This window comes from Pygoscelis adeliae, unplaced genomic scaffold (assembly GCF_000699105.1).
Source record: "Pygoscelis adeliae isolate BGI_AS28 unplaced genomic scaffold, ASM69910v1 Scaffold38, whole genome shotgun sequence".
Classification (NCBI taxonomy): Eukaryota; Metazoa; Chordata; class Aves; order Sphenisciformes; family Spheniscidae; genus Pygoscelis; species Pygoscelis adeliae.
Window position 1 is genome coordinate 9,996,691 of NW_008825614.1, and position 22,949 is coordinate 10,019,639.

Below are 22,949 nucleotides of genomic sequence, written 5' to 3' on the forward strand. Positions count from 1 at the left end.
TGTGTAAGCACTGCTTAGCAATAACGAAAACATCTCTGTATTATCAACGCTGTTTTCAGCACAAATCCAAAACGTAGCCCCATACTAGCTACTATGAAGAAAATTGACTCTATCCCAGCCAAAACCAGTATAGCTCTAACAATTTCTTCTTTGCAATGAGCGCTACTGATTTTTAAATGATTTTACATTTCTTTGGAAATTTTTGGTTTTGATAATAAATAACAACTTCTTACATGACTTTCAGCATGTATGCGGAAAAAATCTATTAAAAAGCAGAAGTTTAGCAGAATGTTGGTACAGCACATTAACTTTTCTGAGGGAAAAAGTAGATCTTCCCAGAGAGAGGCAGCATGTTTTATGATATTGCATGAAAAAACCTTATGTTAGTGCTCATACAGGAAGAGAAGAATATAAAGATCTAAACATTTAAAGCACAGTTTCTCTCACAGAAAATTCTGAAGTGGAATTGAAGAGGTTGCGTACTTCTGTCACTTAACTTCAAGTAGAATAACCTACTATTAATACTTGGCAGGAGGTACGAGAAGAGGCTGAGAGAATTGGGCTGGTTTAACCTGAAAAAGAGGAGGCTTCTTTAACTACTTGCTAGGAGGAAATAGAGAAGATGAAGCCACACTTTTCCTGGAGGGGACAGGACAAGAGATGACAGATGTAAATTGGAACACAGAAAATTCTCGTTAGAGATCAGGAAAATTAATTTCGTAACGAGGCTGATCAAATACTAGAACAGACTGCCAAGAGGCTGCAGCATCTTCATCCTTGCAGATACTGAAAATGCGGCTGGACAAGGACTTAAGCAAGCTGCTCTAGTTAGAGATGCTCTCAGAAGGTGGTTGGACACAGAGGTCCACTCCAATCTAAAATAGGCTGCAATTATTTGGGCTTTTAATCTTCAAATAATTTTATAGCTATCAAGGCTGGAGTTTTCAAAATAAGAGGGAGCGAAGTTCCAAAATTCCTCCTAGTTGCTAAATATGATTTAGCTGCTTAGCTCCATTACAGCCCTTTGAACATTTTAACCCAGAACAATCTCTGCAGCATCCCAATGATGACAATCATACAGGATCAGTTAACCTAGAAAGACATTTTCTATGTTCCCCCTTTAATCCAACCTGACCTTCCACTGCTTCTGCTGTTAATCTAAGAGTGCATGTTTGTGATACACAAGTCTTGGCAAGAAAACACCAAAATCAGTATTGTGATTTCACTACAGGAACTAATTTACACATATATAGTTGGAATCAGGCAAAAATAAAGAGAAGGAAGAAAAGCAGTTTATTTCCTGATGGATACACTAAAAATTATTTTCCAACATTAAAATTCCAAGCAGTGTGGCAAATATATAACGTAATATAATAAAAGAATATTTTTCTAATTCTCTATGTCAAACATGGAAATAAAAAGCTTTTGCTTAGGACTGATGAACTTCTGAATGCAAATTTTTAAAATAACTGGAAATACATGAACTCAGTTTCTCTCCTATTGCTCCTCTCCAGAAAAAAATGTTCAAAAGGATGGAAATTTCTAGAGCATATCGCTGTTGCAATGGTTTAAAACCAAACCGTTTACTTTACTGTGGGGAACCACTCCAACATCCTGCAGTTCTGAACTGCTTTGTCATGGTGCTATTATACGATCCACTCCCACCTTATGAGGTTATGGCTCAGATCCTAGGGCAAACATTTCTACATCACTGTAAAAAGTATGAACAACAAAGTGGTTTAACCACTGTGTCCTGTGAGAAAATAAATGAGCAGTGCAGACAAATCAGTTGTGTCAGGAGTGCTTTTGTCTAAAACCTCCAGAGCTTGTAAGCAGAACTAGTGATGATAAGAACTGGATGTCAGATCCAAATTTTGCTTAAAAAATACCATGCACCATTACAGGTACCTTCTTCATGCATGTGTGGATAAAATGCTAGAATGAAAAAAACAGGACAAAACTCCACTATTCAACAGGTTTCTTGATTTTTTTTCCAGAAGGTTTCTTATTTTTTTTTGACAGAACAGATTTTGTAACCTTATTCCTTGCCCCTCCAATGACTCACCCCCCCCAAAACCCCACACCTTGTCAAAGCCCATAACAACGCTGTTTAGTCTCCCAATAATCATCGTGCAAAAGAACAGTCCCAAACCCTTTAGACTAGTGTCAATCCTCAAAATTACTGAAGAGCCATCGCACTCTCTCAAGCTCCTAACTGAAAGTCATGAATGACTCTGGAGAACTTGCCGCAAGAGGTCTGCAGACCAGAGTCTGTGACTATAGCAGGTCTAAAGCATAACATTCGCAAGGGTATTGTATCTAAAAAATCCCCAGCTTCCTCCGGTTATATGTTAGACTATACTCTAGTGCTATCAGATCTTCCCCACCCTCTCTTTTTTTCCCCCCAGAACTTCTGCAGTTGTCCTTTTGCCTCTCTGATACACTTAAGCTTAATGCCCTTCTTGCTTCTTGTCATTATTTAACCCTGGCCTCTGCCCTACCCCTTGCCACAGCAGGCAGTTATATTAAAAGAAAAAAGCACCAGGAGAAAATATGAGATAAACTTGTTTTAATCATAAAAGTGAATGATCAGCATCAGCACTTCTTTTAAACATGCTCTCTTTTCTTTTGTTGTTTCGTGGTCCCGCAGGGACTTCACTATATTTTCACCATGCTTTTTCTGATTATCATATAGTTTACTTCTGCCTATATTCTATGATCACTAAATGTTTGGCTAAACAAGGAGATTACCATGGAGTAGACTATTTCTAATGCAGCCAACACCTGAAAACTTTAATTCCCAACAGCACTTGTATAACATTTTAGCTGCCAAAACTGTAGCCATGGTGAATTTTGTTTAAGAATCACTAAGTTCCTCCTTCATGGATGTACTGCTTCAAAGCACACTCTCACCCGGACGTTCCTCAGAGTTAAGTTATTTTATGATCACTGCAGACTACGCTGGTAGCTTGTTTGTGCACCTCCATCCTAAAGACCAAATTAATAGATTTTATCACAGTTAAATTATTACATGAGAAAAAACAGAATTGATGCTGATCCACAAAGTGTAGGGGAAAGTCAGAGACATATTCTGGAACATAGCTGGTAGAAGTTAGAGGACTCCTGCCCAGGTCTGACAAGCTCTTTATAGTGGAATTCCACATATAAATTTGAAACCCACAGATTTAATTACAAATGTTGTTTATAATATATTTTAGAAAATGTTTTTATTTGAAAACTTGCACTAAGTTGTATGTTTTTATGAGAATACATACCTTTCTTAAGCATTTCTGCAGGATAGCTAGTCTTCTGGTAACCATTACCCTGGCAAGTTTTTGAAATGAAATTTATATATAGAATAGCATATTTCTGTATCTCTAGACAAGACCTCTAATAAACAGCAGACACTAGCTCATAAGCCGTGCGTTCGTTATATTAATCTAGTCTGCTTCATACTCACATTGCAGTAACTTACTCAAAGAGTTCGCATCCCATCTGTTTCTCCACCATGCAACACAGCGGAAACCATGACATCAGTGACTACTTTCTCATTTTTTGTAAAATATTTGAGTAGGGCAATTTCTGGCTTTGCTAACCAGTCTAAACAAGCTTTATTAATCCTTTAATGTAGAGTTTAAAAAGCCCCACGTTAAGTAAACATTAATATAATGACTGTACTTGTGACAAATGGATATGTGGTGGAGACTATGTCAGTGAGTTAAAGGAGTCATCCCATTTCAATCTGAGTTGAAAGTTTCACTGGAAGCACACATATGCAAACGGAACAGTTTAGAAACCTTTTCACCACTAATAACATAGAAATATAATGGAGAAACTCAGGTGATTTTTTTTTTCTAAGTCATGAGCCAAATTCAGTATCTCTGAAAATTATGTTCTTGCAAAGACTTTCAGATAGTCCTTTTCTATTTGCTGAAAACACGCAGTGAGCCATACTCCCTGTAAATATCCAACCAGCTCCCTGCTGGAATCTGGCTGTCAGAAACACAGAGAGAATAATCCCTCCTCGCCTGTTATTAGAATGCGATGGATGCCCTGCGTAACTACCTTGAGTGTATCTATACCTACCTTGAGTGTACACCTACCTTGAGCACGGGGTCTCTGAAAGACTGTTTCAAGTCTTTTACTCTATGTCCCCTTCCCATTCAAGATATTTAATGACCCGGGAGACATTTTTCAAATTTGTAAAGAGATGATACATGCTCTGAGCTGTCATTTTTGTTTGTAAGGTTTAAAAGACACATCATTAATAAGGTCTGGCTTTCCTTTTGGCTATGTTTAAGATTAGCAACTGAGATTCCTCTATTAGCAGCAAACAAACACAATGTTCAGCTGCATACATATGAAAAGCATTCCCGTTACTACAGTTCTGTACATCCTGGAGCCTGTGTTTTTTGTGAGCCCAATGAAGAGCATGTGCAGCGTGCAGCTGCTGGGGTTTGTCAAAGCCTGCAGGATTTAACACAGATTCTACCTGAGATACTGGCTTCTGCATCGACTGTTGGCAATGTTACAACAATGTTACATTATAAAGTGAAAGACTTTATCAGCCCACTTAATTTCTGTGTTTAATGATTTCATTTTTCTGTTCATCTCCCCATATGTGATAATTACAGAGAAACTTAGTTCTGGAGAATTCATATTCAAAAACCTTTGAACTAAACTAAAGGAGGCAGATCATTTAGATATGGAGCTCTCTTCGAGGCTTGACATATGTAGATATATGAGGATGGATTTAAAAAACTAACTTTGAACTGAAATTCTCCCTGTACAGGAATGCGTCTCTTGGAGTTTTATTAGTTCCTTAGGAGATGAACAAATGGCTAACTACGGGTCTGCCTGATGACAAGGTTTATTGAAATCTATTGCTCTGAATCCTGTATAAAGAAAACTAGCGACACAAAAGACAACCCAAATTAGATCTTGCGTCTGGGATTCCTTATTGTGTTATACTACATGAACATTATAGTATGTGTTCCTTTAGCTCTCTTGTACTCTCTTTAGAGATATGCCAAGCTGTGTTTAAGACTGACTGATCAGTGGTAATAGAACTGCCCTTCTCTTATTTCTTTCACAACAGCTAGAATCTGCCCAGTCCCAGATTTAAAAGGAAAAAAAAATAATTAAAAAACCTTTCCTTCTCTCATGACTAACTACTCGGAAGCAAACCAAGTAACCAAGTATGTTAGTTCTTTGGCATCTTTCCCACCGCATGTAAGGGTCTTTGGCAGAAAGCTCGGTAAGGTGTATTTTCCTGTATCTCAGAGATGTCTGAGCAAGGGCAGGACTCTGAGAACATTTACCACCATACTGTAAACCTAATTTATACTGAGTGGGTGGCCTATGCATCAAAAAAACCCTTTCAGGCAAGATCAAAAGGACAAATGGTGTCCTGTGACAACAGCCTCAAAGAATCCTGGACCCCTCACGCTACACAAAACCAAAAAAAGTACTTACTGAAATTGATCTGAAGACAGCAATAGCAAGCAAAATGAGCTGCTGTTTTAATTCTTGAGATGAAATAAGAGAACCGGTTATATTCACCTTCTAGTAGTGAGCATATAAAACCTCTATACTCCAGGTTTAAAGTAAGCAGGTAAGTAGTTTTTGTGTTATGAGCCTGCCCTATGGTGCAGTTTGTTAGGGCAAGGCTGATCTCAGTCCCACGCCACGGCAGAGAAGGGCCTTACTGCAGAACTTCCTGCCAGAGAATATAAGATCAGTATCCTTTGCTGCCACATGCCCTGAAAGCAGAAAAGTCTCATTTATTTAAATTAGCTTAACAGCAACTGGTTTTTGCTAAATCACGCTGCTACATCCACTCTCCATCTATTGTGCCGTCTTCATTACTTCTTTCATCAGTTAAGAACTAATTTCTTTTGCAGACAGCATGGCTACCCTTGAAGAGCATAGGAGTCCACTTTATTACCCATTTTATGCTGGCTAATGAAATCTGCGTGCTTTGGATTTGTATTCTACATCTTCTAAGCGTGGCCTTCAACCCTATAATAATCTCTTTCTCCAGCCTGCCTCCCCCATGGTGTCTCCAGGCAAGAGTCAGCTGGGACCAGTGTGAAAGTATGTATGTTCTGAATGGCCAGCCATATGCGCATGCTACAGCCAAACAAAATATATCACGGCTCAATTCTTCTTGCCTTTCCCTGTGCGGGAGCACTACTTTGGGTTTTTTTCACCTCTACCCAGCTGTGGATGTTAATTAAGTTCCTGTAAGTTACACAATCTTTGAGACTTCTTTCTCTCTGTCAAATTTGGTTGAAAATGGTCAATAAATTGAAAAGTTACTTGGTGGGAACTACAGCTCAGCTAAGCAGATGGATAGCACTATCATTTAAACTCTTCTTTGGAGGACTTTAGGATAAAAGCTGGCCCAAACTAGCATGTTTTGTTCAAGTTGTAAGAGTTTGGATGTAGTCTCTCAATATATCCTTGCATTAAATGTTGCATAGAAGTGGAGTTTTCTGATACCGCACTCCATGCCTTTCTTTAAGATTCTGGGAGGCTGAATTGCTACAAATTCTCAAGTGAACAGCAGCAAGCCTCTCATGTTTAGTTCATGTGTCTGCTGAATGTTTAATATATACAGTTTATTCAGTCTCTTTAACCTACTTTGATACATACCACCAAAGACAACTCACTTGAACAAAAAAGTGAGATGCTACTTCTATAATAATGTGAAAGGAAATACCAGTCTTTGTCACGGTCCTCATTACTCAAACTGTTGAAAACTCCCGATTGCACTTCTCCCCTTGCTCATTTTTCCCCTCTCACGGTGTGTTTGTGGGTTCAAGCTAAAAATTTCATTTTATATTTTATCAATTAAGAGAAAAACAAAGACAAAAGAGCAGTGAGAAAAACAGGCTGAAATGTACTTTGGAGCATAAACACTCCCTAAAAACTTTGATAGGTTGGTGATACATGTGTTTTACAAAGCAAAATGTAAAAGATATCTCCGGTTATGCCAAGGTTGGAAATGCATTCCAACTTTATAACGATCCTGTGATTACTTTAAACTTGTGCAATTTAAGCACCAACATTAAGTACCAGAGATAAGGTCAGTCTTACAAAATCTATAAATATCTGAAGGCAAAACCCTTAAATTACCTACATTGTATCCCATAGAGCAGGCAAGTATTTCTACCAAAAATAGAACAAGCTTTGTTTGACATAGTTGACGGGACTCCTGTTTTGTTATGACTATTTACTTGAACTTTCTCCTTTTCTTTTCACTTCAGCTTCACTCCACAGGCTGCTCATCTTACTCTCGTCTACCTTACTCCATCCCTCTTTCCTTTGTTATTCTATTTGGTTCTCCTTTCCAAAATAAATCCACTTGCACATGCTCAGCTTCACAAAGCTGCCTGTATAACACAACTGCCTTAGTCACTCTGCTTTTGTCTCTTAGTCATTCTCCTAGTCTGAAATCAGAAAGTTTCTCAGTCCAGAGATACCTATGAAATCTGATTGGCAAAATCTCATCTAGGAATTTATATACAAGACACATCCTACTGTAAAATCTTAAAACCTAGTCACGGTCCCCTGCCTTGACAAAATCATTTGTAGGCCATCTGCTCATGTATGTCTATATACACCTTTCCTAGTTGATGTAATTTGGAAGTTTTCAAATCTTTGTCTCTTGTGACTGTCTTTACAATAAATATAGTAAAAGCATTCCTTTATCTGGGTATTTTTATTTTCGGAGGTTATATGCTACTGTTTTTACCACAGCTCTTGTAGCCTTACATATTTTTATTGTTATATGACTTACCACTTCAATTGCATTTGCCTGCAGCTTCAAAGAGTTGTTAATAGCAACCCCCCTCTGTACATGCTGTTCTTGGAAAAAAAAGTAGTTATGTACAGATACAAATTCCTAGATGCTAAAGTGTTGTGAGCTGCTCAGTATCATCTCAACGCAGACTGTCTGTGACTGCCCAGAACCCAGCTCTGGGTGTATACACGAATGTGTCTGTGTCTACATGATATAAACAGTGTTGATAGCAACTTTTTAAAAAAAACCACAATGAAACCTCAAGACTATTTATGCTTGTTATGAAATTAATTTTAAAAGCTGTTGCATATAAAGGAAAACCAACATTATTCTTTTTCTACCTCACTTTCATCTTTGAATCTAGGCAAAATCCTCCATGGTAACTGCTGGAGGGAAGAGTTGAAAGGGCATTTCCTTTGACAACCAACAGAGCTTTGCTACCCCAAACTAAATTAAAGCTAAGAATTTTCTCTGTATGGCCAATTATTAGGGTTGACATCCACGTAGAAGAGCCCTGCCTCATAAGATCCATACAAACACACAGACATTACATTCCTGTCTGTCCACACCATCTGTGCGTGTGGTCTGCAGACACAGGATTCCTGTCCATCCACACTGTCCCTGTGTTTGGTCCACAGAGGCAGGATTCCTGCCCGAGCACACAGCAGCACATGTGCAGTACAGAGCTGGATGCACGATTCCTGTCCATTTGCCCCGCTCTTGCACGCAGTACACAAGCAAGGAGGATCACAATAAACCAACACGTTTTTTTTTCCTTTTTCTTCCAGCAGAGGTTGATTTTTCCTATTAAGTCTGCATCAAAGCTTAGATATCCTGTACTAGCTGGAAATACTGAAGAAACATTCAGGTTTTCTACTGAATTTGTGCCAAAATTATTCTTACCAAGGAAAGAAGTTCTCTTCCTTTCTACAAAATTCATGGCATACAATGTGTAGAGTTGTGCCAGTTTGGTCAGATGAATTTCTCTAAGGTGTCTGCATTTCAGACAGTATTTGTCATTGCCTGCTCTATTCCTAATCTGTTGTTTTTCTGTGATTTACATTATATTATGCCATTACATATGAGTAGAGGCCCACCCAATGGGCACCATAAAGCACACTGTGAAGCTCAGAAAAAATTCTTAGACAATTCCGTCTCTGCTATAGAAGCACCAAAAGAAAAAGGTTTGTGGAACAAGATGAAAAAACAGCCAGTCACACCTCTGGTGTTTTTTCCTTAACAACCCTTTTACTGCGAAGTCATTAAACTTAGATATGTGATGCCACATGTTAAAGAGCCCTGACAAAGCAGAGGAAGAAGTAGAGATGAATGAATAGAAGGACAGGGGCAACCTCAGCTGATTTATTTGCAACTAGAAGACCTAGGAGGAAACAAGGAAGCCTTCATATTTTTTAAGCCTTTTTGTATCATAAACCAGATTGCTGGCTGACAATGGAGAAGGACTAGCTAGTTTTGGTAATCAGGAAAGGGGGGAAGAGAGGAGGAAGAGACATCAAGAAATCTTTTCATCATCTGATAGTGATGAAAAGGATAGAGATGGACAATAAGGAACTAGTTTTAGTCTGCACTTCCCAATCTGTGGATCCTTCCTACCAAACCTGTGAATCCTTCTTTTTCCAGTCCAGAAGAACATACTGGTACCTTGATGACTTTCTATGAGATATGGAAGAGACTTGAAAGGCACACAAAATGAAGATCTGTGTGTATAAATAAATGTATTTTCCCTTAAAAAAAAAAAAAGAAAAAAACCTAGAATGAGAAGGTACAGTACTTATTACTTCCACAGAGCAAATAAACCTGTGCAGTCTTCCAAATTTTAAACAACTTAGGTATGTGTGTGTTCTTAAGGATCACTATATTGCTTTTATTATTTTTTCAACACTATTAATGTCAGCAGTTGGCAGAAGTTTGGGTTGCTAGATGTAATAAAGGAGGCGAAGCCAAGGTTATATCTACTAGTGTTTTGGAGATGGAGGGCACAGTGGCTTGGTATCAGAAATTACAGTTACGTTTCAGGTTAATGTGAAAAAAGTGAGGAAAGTAATTTCTTAAACTATTAAAAGGATTAAGCATGGTACAACGGTGAAATTGAATGTTTAAAAAACTTAAGTTCCCCGCCCCCCCCAATAAAAATCCAGTGTAAAAATAAGAGATACCTCAGTTGTTTAGATCTTAAGAAGAACTTGGCTGGAGTCAGCTGTGAGAGCTCCATTTATTTTTTGTTTACTCAACTGCAGGAAATATTTGTATCCATGCTAAGACAGACAGGAATTGGTGGTAAACAGAAAGAAAGAGAACAAAAGACTAAGTTCTGTGACTGTAAAGTTGTGCTTAAACAAAGAGAACAAAACCCCTAATAAAATGGCTACCTCTTAACCAGGGCTTTATTCAAGATAAAAGACTATTACTTCCCCCAGGCACCAGTACCGATTTCAGAGTTTAATATATATTTGGAGACTACAGCTTTATGGAAGTTGAGGGACTAATATTCACCTATACTATTGACAACCTAAAATTGTGCAACATGTTATTGCAAAGATAAATTTACTCATATTTGAAACTGAGAGTGCTTGACCAGAAAATTGATCTTATATCCACATGACAAATGTTTGATTATGCCAAGTAAAATCAGGCAGCAATCTTCGATAACTGAGTTTGAGACTTATTTTGTCTTTATGCGCAACCTTGGACTAATCTCTAAAAGCATTTCTTGGCACTGAAAAGACTCAAACCTTGGGTACCACATTTAAGGCAAAGAAGGGCAGACAGAAACCGTTCCTTTATTTTGTGTTCAATACAGGTCCGCTCACAGACAGCAGAACACAACTGCCCTAAAGATGATCTGCCAAAATCACTACCTCGTATTTGACAGCGTCGTCTGCAGACCCCCATTCAAGGGAGGGACTGGAAGCAGGATCTCCATCAGTATCAACTTTCTCATCTTTATCTTTCAGAGTAGGCAGCTGTTACCAGACTCCTCACAGCTTCCCAAGTTAGCAGCCAGCAGAAAAATCTCCATCCCCTCCCTACACACATTCACAAATGTCAAGTGGCAAAAACATTACCTCCAGGGAAAAACTACACACCGTTTCTTTGGTCGTGCATATTTTTTCATCTTAGAAAAGGGGTGTAGAAAACAGCATGTACTTATTAAGGAGTAAAATGCATAATTTATTCAGCACCAAAACATGAATAGTAATTTTTTTGAGACCTGGATTCTTTAGAACGTAACACCATGAATTTAACAGAACTGGAGGGAATCTGCAGCCATCACCACCCGTCCATTTGCAGAAGCTATCATAAGTAACTGATGCCTAACTTCATAAATCTATGTTTCCTTTTGATAAACCTGATATACTACCCTATCAATTTCCACAATTCGGTATGTAAATTAGTGAAGGGTTAGTATCAAGAAACTAGTCCTAATTGACAACATGTATCTTAGATTTCCAACTGCAACATGAAACTTCTATTTTCCCCTGCATTATCTATTCATTAGCCTGAGATATGGTGTACTGGATTAGGCTCAATCAGATTGTTTAAAAAAGGGAAATTATTTTCACAATTCTAAGGAGCGGATGAATTCTAATACAGCGGATGAAAAAAAAATCTGTACTGAGAGGTATTTCAGTGCATAAGCTCGAAAACACCGGAGACCACTGTTCATCAACAGCTCACTATTTACTGAAGCTAAAGTTCATTCTGTACAGTTAAGACTTAATTTTTCCATTATCAATTTTTAAGATGGTGGGGATCAAAATTCTCTATTGCAGACTATGTATTTTTCTCTTCTCAAGCAAAAAAAGCGCTGATTTATTATGTTACTACCAAAATAACACAGTAAAATCCCAAACATGCAATATATTCTATCTTATAGATCATTAATTTTCATTACATATTTCTAGGTGCACAATTCTTTCCATCATTCCTCCTTCAAGTAAAGAACACATCACTGACATATTAAGCCATACAACTGTTAATCTGTGATCTGCTTGAAACCTTCTACATATTTTGTTTATGAAACCAATCAGTCACCTCATATCTCTGACTTCACCTTCTCCTTACATATTTTTGGAATACACCTTGCATCATCTATCACCTCACCAGTTACAGATCTTACACAAGTTAAAACCAATACTAAAGCTGGTAAAATGCTTTTCAGCTTTCTGCCACTACCTTTCTACTGACCATCAACATGTGAATTACTTTTTATATAAGATAGTTGTTAAAGTCACAGGTTCGTCAGGCTTTTCATCCAAAGAGAAGTAACCCCAAAGGAAGTCTTACTTTATTGCTTTAGTGTGAAACTGTTCAGTGTGTTGTGTGTTCCCTGGGGAATAATGCCAATAAATGTAGGAACAGATAAGCATGATGTACCAAGTTAGCACATTTTGAATGGAGATGAGGTAAAGGGACAAAGTGTGTTCTAGACAATTGCCAGTGCCAGATAAAACAGCCCAAACAAACAGGAATAATTTAGTGTAGAAAAAGCTGCATCCAATCAATGAAATATCAGTAAGATGGTTACACACTTATCTTGGAAAATCACTTTATTTTTACTGAGTTCAAACAAGTCATTCAAAATCTTTCTGTATCTGAAATTTCAGTGTGAAATTCCTGTTTCTTCATAAAAAATATATTCACGGTTTATCTCATCAAGATTATTTACATGTTTAAGTGGAATCCTCTCTGTCACCAAAACTTCAGAGTTCCCTAAACAATGTGTCTAAATAACAAGATTTAAATGATAAACTCACTGTATTTTCTGGTCAGCCTTCAAACATCATCAATTCAAATACCAAAAGAGTGATGCCAAACCAACCCAGCCACAAGAACCGATTGTCGGAAAGTCTCAAATATTTTACCCCTGAGGCACATCCTGCCGCTGGACAACAAACAGGGAGTAGTCATGTACGGGTCCTTCCCAGCTACCCCACAAACCATAGAAGTTAAGCAAAAGAAGATGCACCCATAATTTTATTCCTTGAATGAACAACTATTGGCAATCTTGAGCTCTTCTAAACAGTTCTTTCCGAGCTTTTGCATCTATCTCATGAACTATCAGCTAACACAAAGACTGTCAGAAACTGAGGGAGGGTAACTGTTCTCAACATAAAATCTGGAGCACAGAAGTCTCATAGAAATAAATACATGAATGCTCTGTTGGATGTATGTATTAAAAAGACCTGTTCTAATATATTCTCTTTATTTAACTGAAAAACAGTGCCTATCAGATTTGTGCCATGATAACTACAGAAAACCACCATACGGTACAACTGCGATGTAAAATGACAGTGACTATATTTACATTGCACTAATGTCCAGAAATACTATTCACAGACAAAGGAATTACTATTTAGCAGGCCCAAAATCAGATTTCCTAGCACAGTCTTCTGGAGAACCCCACGTTCACCCAGTGTTCTTAACTCTTTTATATCACTAACAAGCCTGGTCCTCCCAGTGGAAGCTTAACAATTTTAACTGATATCAAACACCAGCAGATCGGTTGTCGCTTACAGAAATGGGATACAGGGTCTCTCAACTGCTAACCTAGACTTGTCCAGCAATCCTGATTTTCTAGTCAGGGACAATGTTGCTTAAATAACAGTATAAGAGTTCATAATCCTTGAATGAGAGATACCGTAAATGTGGCAGTAGATGCTGTCAGCAACTATCCAATCAATTGACATTTATTTGTGCAAAGTTTTAGTGAATTAAGAAGCTGTAAAACTATAATATGAAAATCTTAATATAATCAATAAATGGAGGAATATTTTTAATAGAATGAATCAGGTTTTTGAAAACTGAGATCGAACTTGGGAAATATTAGTCCATAAAGTATTATTTTAAATGTTACAAATGTCTAGAAAGAAAGGGTAGCAAGTACTGTATTGTCATCTGAGTTCCCAAGTACTTTTATAAATCTTAAAGTTCAATCTCTCAGCGAGGCAAAGAACCTTCCCCTTCAAGCAAACCTACATAGCCGCCATTGCAATGCCCTGAAAACTATCGGCTGAGCCATGAGTGAAGGCACAAACAGAAAGCAGATGTGGCTGTTTACAGCAGGGCCAACAGGCACTTCCCTTCTCCGGCGCTGCGAGGCGAGTGACAGCAAGGAGCTCACCTGAACTTACGTTATTACGTAGTAATACCAGAGGCAGAGGGTAAAAGTAAAAGGAAGAGGGAGAGGGGAACGAGAGTATAAGTAATACCCCAGAAAAGACTGCTGACACTGCACTGAGTGCTGTTACTCTGGTAACCGATGATTAAAAATGATAGGAAAAAAGTCTGGAGGACATGGCAAAGAGAAGGTGCTTTCTTTTAATCCGCGGGGGCTTCTTGCGCTGTGCTTCAGGAAGCAGTGTTCAAGGGCATGACACAGCCTCGCCTTCTGTGCCTGCTCAGCTGCTGTCAGGGTGCTGGGGTCTGCTCCTGGCAGACATCCCCCCTTGACAGAAACAATTACTGAGGAGCAAAGCCTGGCAAAGCAAGCAGAGCTGTGATCGATAATCTGGGTGGATTACAGGCCTTCGACAAAAGCCACGATGCTTAAATTTGACAGCTGGCAATGCTTGATGAGAGCCAATTAGTGCATATATATTCACTTCAGCCAGAAGTTTCTTCTGTTTCTAGTCCAATAGCTTTCTGAATAGGAAGTGTACAGAGCGCTTTCCCCCACTTCTGCCTGCTCACATACATGCCAGCTACACTGTCAGCACAGCTAAGAATATACTATAAAAACTACATATTTTGGCATCTTTGTATATTAAAGCCAGTAGATTCAAATTTTGTAAAGCTGCATTTGACCCTACAGATAGTGGTGGTACAAGAACCTAAAAAAAGATGACTTTACACTGACTCTGCATACCATGCAGGCTGCAACATTTATAGTAGTGCAACATCACTATTTAGGTACCAAGTCCACTACAAGTGACAATAGTTCTCAAAATGCTTCACTATTCCTTGAAAATTTCCTGGCAAAGTACATTAATCTGTCTGTTGCTCTTTCAAATAGGTTAACCTGGCATTCAGAGAATACCAGAATTCACAGAGTACCTTCTGTTCTGCCCAATACATGCAGGAACCTCCGACATGCAAGTCCCCTTCAAACTCATCTGTTCTTAACCTCCTTACCGCATAGGTTTTTCTTTCCCCACTTGTGCATCTATTTCTACTCTTGCTAGTGCAAGTATGTGGGTACTGTGGTGAGGAGATCAATAAACAAAGATGGATCCAAGTGCCCTGAATCTCATAATTCGTTTCAAATGTTAACTTTTACTTTTTCTCAGCTATAAAGAAGCCAACACCACCACACTCAGACAACTTAAATACATCTTCCTAGACTTCCTAAGTCCCCTTCTGACAATGGTTTGAGAGGTCCCTCCACTAATTAAACTTCAGTGGGCACCATCGCACTGCTGGGACCTCTCAGATGCTCTTGGAGAACAATGGTAGTTCTGCCACAGAAACAGCACTACATTTAGCAATTACCTGCAGTGGTTGTATCCATGTCACCCGAAGAATAAATTTGTTTGCTAATAGGGTAATCACTCTCATCAGACATGGTTTCAAATCAGGGCAGCTAAGGCAAAGCAAAGACTAACTGCATGCCTCACAGAATCTGTATTATTTCATCAGGCAGGGTGGTAATAAAAACTGCCAGAAGTGTGGTCATGCTGATACAGCTCCATGGCAGTAAGAGGAAAACGCTTGCCTGTCAGTCTCCTTTGACCTGTTTTACATTCTCCTGTTACAAAGAGAAATGACTCCAACCAGTGGAACTTCACTTTGGAAAAGTTCACAGCAGAGCAGTGTCAGGTGTCAATGTGCAGGGTTTCCAGGGAAAAAAGTAACAGTGGAAAACTAGCATTTTCAGAGGGAGAAGCTATTCTGGAATCTAAAATTCATTCCTTTTCCTCATGATCCCATGAACCACATTTACTTGAGAAACAAATCTTTGCAGTACCTTGGCCTCATAAGGAAAGTCAGCCAAAATCTTTGCAGGGAAGAAGCTCAAAGTAGCACAGAGACGACAGCTTTGGGACTTGCATGGCTAGATGAAATATATATTAAATATTGCATAAATGCTAACTATTAATACTACTAGTCATTGCCAAATAATTCCTCTCAATTCATGGGAATGGTAAACAACAGCCCCTCAATTCATGCTGGCCCACAGAGGAAGGAATTATCATGATGAGGAGATAGAAGTAGAAGGGAACAACAGGCATTAAAGATTCCTCTGAATGGCAAGCAAGCTGACTACATAACCCATACTTCCAATAGCATGAGGTTTCTTATCTCCCTTCACTAAAATAGAAAGGAGCTCCTTTCACTAAGTTAAGTATAAGTGAACAGCAAGAATGTATATGGCAAGAACAGGAAAGGTGAGAGAAGTACTAAGGGAGAAAAAGTAGACGTTAGAGATGTACATTAGAATGAAAAGGAAGCTGAAGACAAAGGTTGATCTTCTACTCAGTCAAAAGTGAAAGCCATCAAAAAATAAAGCCAAGAAGCTCAAAGTGCTCATGCCTTTTCTGTGTCAGTCTTCACTAAAAACTGTACTCAGGTGACTGACAAAATTTATTTCAGTACTCAGAGAATATCATTTTAGGTCAGAAAAGCAAAAGAACAAATGAGATGATACTCAGAAAAAAAAAATCAGATGTCTTCAAATTTTCTAGCTCTGACTATATTATACTAGGAAGGAGTTTATCTACTATAATGAAAGGTATTAATAGTTATTTTTGGGAACCTGTGGGAACTAGTGAGGTTTTGGAAGACTCCATTAAGGTTTCTGACACTGTCTCACATGACACGCTCATGAACTAGTTCAGCTAAGGAAAGGCTTCCTTTTGAGCTTTGTCCAGTTTCGGATACGACACTTGGAGAAAAAAAAAGACAAATCAAATAAAATCTAAGAAAGAACAACTGGAATGATCAAATATCCAGAAAACAAGACACATGAAAACTGGAAGAACTGAGACTGCCCGGTTTAGAGAATAACACAGAGGAGATACCTCTGTGTAAACCAAAAGGGCTGCTAAAAAGTGCAAAGAAACAGTCTTTTTTTTTCTATGCCCATAACAGATAGAAAAAGTAGTAATGAGCTTCAATTGCAGTAAGGGACATTACAGATGCCCAGTGACATTATAATGATAAAGACAGATGAGCCATAGAAAAGACTTGCCAAGACTGAAGGTCTCCTGACACTAATAGTCTTTAAGAACAGATCACAGGTATAACTGAATAAATCAAGTGGGTTACACGGAGCTCTGTCCTGAGCCCAGTACTAGTCAGTATTTTTCATTAACAATCTGTGTGATAGAAGAAAATATGTTTATGAAATATGTGGAGAAAGCTTAGCTGGGTGGTTCTGCAAGCATGCTGAAGTGTAGGACTGAAACTCAACGTGTTCTTAAAAGACCGAGGAACTGATCTGAAAATTACTTTTATTTAGGAAAAGGCAGCATAATAAAAACATACTCAGTATTAACCTAACCTGGAATCACACCACTTAAAATGAAAATTTTGAGATCCCATCATGAATAACACTGAATCAAGCTAGTTCCTGGTAACTTTGCTACAGTATATTACAAAAGAATTGGGAATAATTATGAAACACTACATAATAATGCAAGTGAATACAGTGATTTACCAACAATTCAATTGAATAATACTCCAAGCTCTCAGAAAACAGACACTGATACAGTTCAGAGCCTCCTAAAAATTTCACCACTATTACTTAACATTTATGGCATAGTAGTGCCTAGAGATGTTGGTCAAGTCGGGCCCCCACTGTGCTAGACAACTGTACAAACACAGAAAATGATAATCTTTGCTCCAAACAGCTCCTAGTAGAAAACCCCAAGTGTTTAAGACTCAAAGCCCACAGACAGGAAAACCTCAGCCCATTCAGATATGCCTTCCCTTTACAACTCAAAGCTGCAGAGTAGCGCTTCGCCCTGTTACAATAAATATATCCCGATCATTAGAACTTTGCCTGACAAAGAAAGGAATAAATGGCAAACAGGCTACTTTCTAACAGATGAGCGGTGGATGTGCTGCCACAAAGCAGGCCAAAGCTCCTTGGGTCTCCATCAATTCCAGCATGACACACGTCATGGGGGCTTCTGTATGGCGTATAATCCGAGCACGCTGGCTGGCACTCGCCACGCTACATCTGGACTTTGTTAGACAACCTTCAGCTCTGTTTTCCTGCATCAGCCCCGGCCCCCTCTGGTGAAGCAGCCTCCCAACCACTGCTTCTCCAAGAACTACTCACGAAGACAAAGTACTCTGGCAGGAAGTAAATTGGGACCACATTAGCTGGTGACCCTCACCCTGCAATTGGCCTGCCTTTCCGATGATAGAGGAAATCCCTCATACAAACTGACAACCAATATGAAACAGGCAGCTCCATTTACTGGAAAGCCTGGTCAATGCCGAGTGCCTCATTAGGAAATGGTCTCTATATTGAGGCACATTCCTGCAATTCAGAGCCTAGAAACTCTAAATTAAAACAACATTGATGCCATATCCTCTTTCCGAAATGCCTCTGTTCATCCAAACTTTAATACACATACTTAAAGAAATTAAAGAACCAAAATGCCTTTGGCAGGACTCCTTCCCTCTCTTTTGCAGTAATACCCTTCCTGTGCAAGCAACCAGGAATGCGACACAATGTTGGGAAGGGACAAAGGAGACTTAAAGCAAGGAATAACTGCAGAGTGCTCCAGAATCTGTACCACCTTTCCTTGATGAATCTATGTGTCTTCACCAATATTTTTAAATAAATAAAAATCACCTGAAATTGTGGGCCTGAAGAAGTTGGAATTTTTTTTTTTTTTCAAGAAGTAAATTGAGGCTCATCAGTAGAATGAGTTTTTGTTTTGGGAGAGAGTTGTATCTTTCTACTCTCTAAGAAAGGTCAATTAACAGTAAGTCAGTCTGCTAACAGTTGTAGCCATTGTAGCAGCTCAATGATAACCAGCACAAGCAATGAAAAGGCATAATCTGAATCCTATCATACACACTTGGATCCATTCACACTCACTATTGCAGTGTGGCAGAAAACTGCTTTTCTAAAGTGTTATCTCTGAGAGTGGCTCTTTCCAGTTTGCAGAGAGATTCAGTACTCAGGCCTACGACACCTACCACAGTATGCGTAACTCTTCACACAAATCACCCCCTTCCGCTATTGCTCAGCATTTCTATTTGCATCCTATGTACATGGAAACAGGAATCTTTTAGTCAATTGTGCCTGCCAGCCAACTGAAAGAGCTGCTTTCCCACCACAAAGTCTAAGCATTTCCTAGAAATGGGATGGACTGAAATACCAAATACTTATCAGGGAGCTCAACAGCTCTGGAACAATGTTAAAGGCAGAAGGAAGGAATTACTGAGGTTAGGATCCCAGCTCTGAATCTGAGGGGTTGAATAAACTTTTTAGGCTCCGGAATTGCTTTTCAAAGTCTTCCAGAAGATCTTGATTAACTAGCATCACTTGCCTTTCTTGAACAGCTGTGTTCAATACATCTGCAAGTCTGAAAGATTTTTCATTCACAATTTCTACTGTAAATTTAGGAATTACAGCTAAACTTTTAGGAAGTTTCTGAAATGCTATATAGTCCCGTGGAGCTGGCAAACACAGATGGACCTTTGTTCTCAAGATGTAGAAAAGGCTCCATGTAGAGAAAGCTTAAACTGACAAAGCAGCACAGTTGTTTTGTTGGAAAATATGAGGCTGGTGACCTGTAATAACTGAAGAGGACCACAAGGGCCAAGTACACAGATTATTTGCAAAGCATGTGGAAAAATGAGATTCCCTTTGACTACATCAGTAATGAGGATCCCGTAAAAATCTCATAGCCTTCTCTTCTGACCCATCTCCTATTTCTGGAGCTGTCAAAGTCAGTATGATTCGAATTGATGCAGAAGAAGTACATACCAAAACTATTGGTACTGAAAAAATAAATGCGATGTCAGATCCCCTGCAGCTTATAGAAGTGGTGAGTATTACTGTCCCATGATAAGTAACTTTGTGGAGCTTCTCTTTCAATGTGTTGAAAGATGCTCACAAAAAAAGGATAAAGATGATAAATCCTTAAGATGTAGGATGGATTTTAGGGAGGATGTGTCAAATCTCAATTAGATCAAATAAATATTTCTCAGGTATGGTTTAAATATAGTTTAGATTGTTTATATAAAAACATATATTCTGCCTTGGGGATTGGGGATGCACTGGAGAATACCTTGCAGCCCCATTATCTGGGATTTTATATTTATACTATTTATATATAGCTTGTATTTATACTACTCACAGCACAGATGCGTCGAGGAGATTACTTTCTGCTTTCTTCATTTTTTTTTAAGATGACAATCTTAAACAATGATTTTGTTTAAGTCTTTATAGCTGATGGCAGTTTTGGAACCAGAAACTTCAAAAGCATTTGGATATTCCAATGAATTTTTTGAAAAAGGACTATTGCTCCAACGTCAGCTCAGAATTGGTCTCACTTCATAGCAAGAACAATTTCAAATTAATCTCCTTTGCAATTTTAGTTTATTTGGGAAATTAAGTATCCCACACCTATACAGAAAAGCACTTAGAATGGGCACACTTAAGGGAAATGGCCATGTATTTTTAGGAACAGCATATGATATTGTAAGACTTATCAGCACTGAAAACTAATGATATGAACTACAACAATGTTAAAAAAAATGACCTAACTGATTTTTTTTTAATGTCCTTACAGATAATCACAACCTTAATACATAAATTAAATATACGCAAATTTTCAGTAGGAAAAAGCCATACCACAAAACACTAAAGATTGTTCCACTTACCCACAAAGGATAATCAGAAGGAAACTGGGAAGTGCAAGGGGCATGAAAGTACTAGAATTTAAACTTAGGAAGACAAAAACTGACAATAAAATTCCAATTTCTCTTGGAATGAGTGGTAACGTATATTAAGGCTGCTATACCTACAGACAATTACATGAAGAAAATAAGTACTTTACATTGCTGTGACCACTTCTGAATCCTGCTCTAGTAGGAGGTCATCTGGCTGACAAGTGAAAGTAATTACAACTGTTGCTCAAAAGTAAATAATACAAGACTGTAAACTACACATCTTGCTTGTTTTGAAGCTGGTATAACAATCAAAATGACTGTTCTTAAATTAAACCTTAAATAATTGTTATCTTAAAAATACATGGCCAGTAACCTACTTGTGTTTCCTAAGGAAGAAGCAGAGAAATCCCTTATCAGAAAGCCAACCTGGTTTTGTCTTTTTGTCTTTGACAGCAACAGAAATCATCTGGTTGACAGATGAAATGTTGCACATAAAACTTTATGAAAATGGAATCGGTGGCACTGAAGAAGTTGATTGGCAGCAGCATATGTGCTACTACAGGGAATGTGGCAAGGGAATAACTCAGAAAAACCCACCAGAAGTGCTGAACTGAAAAATCTATATAGATTTTTCAGATCCTAAATATTTTATTCCAGGGATGCCTTTTGCCGCCTTTGTGTTTTATTAGCAATGTATTTTTCACGTTGCGTTCAATACTGAAACACAGTATTAAATGCTTGAACAGAAACACACTTTTTTCTGATTGTTATGCCACACAAAAAGATCTTAGAAATGGAAGAGGCCAGAAATAGTAAGGGACCAATCTCCTCACAAGCATGAGACCTCCCAAATTCCACTCTAGCAGCTGGCATTCCCGTATGGTGCTCCTGTTGCAGATTAGAAATCACAGTAGAGACCGTGGGGTGCAACACATTCGTATTTGAGCTTTACAGCAAGGAGAATTTTCTTCCATGTATGCTTCTTCCCCAACAAGGCACATACAGACCAGTGAAAGAAGTATCACTCCATTTCCCTGAATCTGTGGTTATTTGTGCCTGTAGAAGATAATAACCAATGTCCTTTTCGTTCACAGTTACCTATACATTCTATCACACATTTACTACTCAGGCAGTGACACAAAGAAACTTCCCTCAACATTGAGGCTTCCTCTTTCCCCAGCATGTTTTACAGACTTCATGACTGATAGCTAGTTCGAAGTCTTTATTTATGCACTTTCTATCCCAACATACGACAGGATTATACATTATTAGTTCCATAAATAAAGATAATAATATCACACCAAATCATTAACTGGTTTCTTTCCCAGCCCTCCTCTACCTACCTGCTGCTTGAGCTGTTGCACAAGACGGTCTTTCTCTCGTTTCAGTGCAGCCACTTCATCTTGGGTCTTCTTCTTAGAGGATGAAAGTTCTAGCAGAGCAATATTGGCATCTTTTTCACTAATGGCAGCAAGAAGGGCTTCTTGTCTGAAAAAAACATATGAATATGTTATTATCCTGCAAAACTTAGAGGAAGCCTCTACAAAGAGCTTGAGCATACCATAAGTGCTGTAGCAGTGTGCAACTCCGAAGAGCAGTAATAAACGTTTGTCATGGTTATATGTCCGTTGGTGGAGCAGGAAGTCAAGACTCACCCGCCTCCCCCTAAATGACTGTGCTGATACCAAATTATTGCTTATAGGATAAGAAAAACATATAATAACATGTTATTATTCTGCACTCAGCTTCTCAGTTTTTAATAACTACCATTTATTATTACTTTGGCTGAACATTTTCATTCTTTATAATGTTCTAAACATTTCCAGAAGAGATTTTGAGAATAAATGCACAAATACTGGACTAATCATAAGACTTCTGTGTTAAATTATATTAGGTTATACTGCCTATTCATACAGCTATTTTAGAAGGAAGGTGGAATGTGACAAGTTTATTGAAATCACTTGAACAATACAGTGTATTCCCAGAAGGAAATGATGACACAGACACTTTTGTGCTACATGACAGATGTTGAAATAGATGCCTTCAAGGATGCTTGAGCTATTCTTTGACTTTTCTTGTGAGTAACAATTATAATGAGCTTGTTGGATGCATGTCCTGCATAATTAAGACAAAGGTAGGCCTGCCCTCATCACAAACCCTTTATAGCCTCACAGAAATGGTGTACGTGAGAATGTTCTATAGCAAGATCTTGAGGCTCAAGCACTATAATAACTAGATATAGAAACACAACCTTGTATACTCT

At 38.4% G+C, this 22,949-nt stretch overlaps 1 protein-coding gene across 2 annotated transcripts in view; it reads right to left on the reverse strand.

The window, feature by feature from the left end:
• ERC1 (ELKS/RAB6-interacting/CAST family member 1) overlaps positions 1-22,949 on the reverse strand; it is a 310,978-nt gene that overhangs the window by 37,534 nt on the left and 250,495 nt on the right. For both annotated transcript variants that reach the window (XM_009332891.1, XM_009332890.1), the window contains one exon: positions 22,030-22,174. In XM_009332891.1, the coding sequence (XP_009331166.1) occupies positions 22,030-22,174 (145 nt within the window). The remainder of the gene's footprint in view (positions 1-22,029; positions 22,175-22,949) is intronic.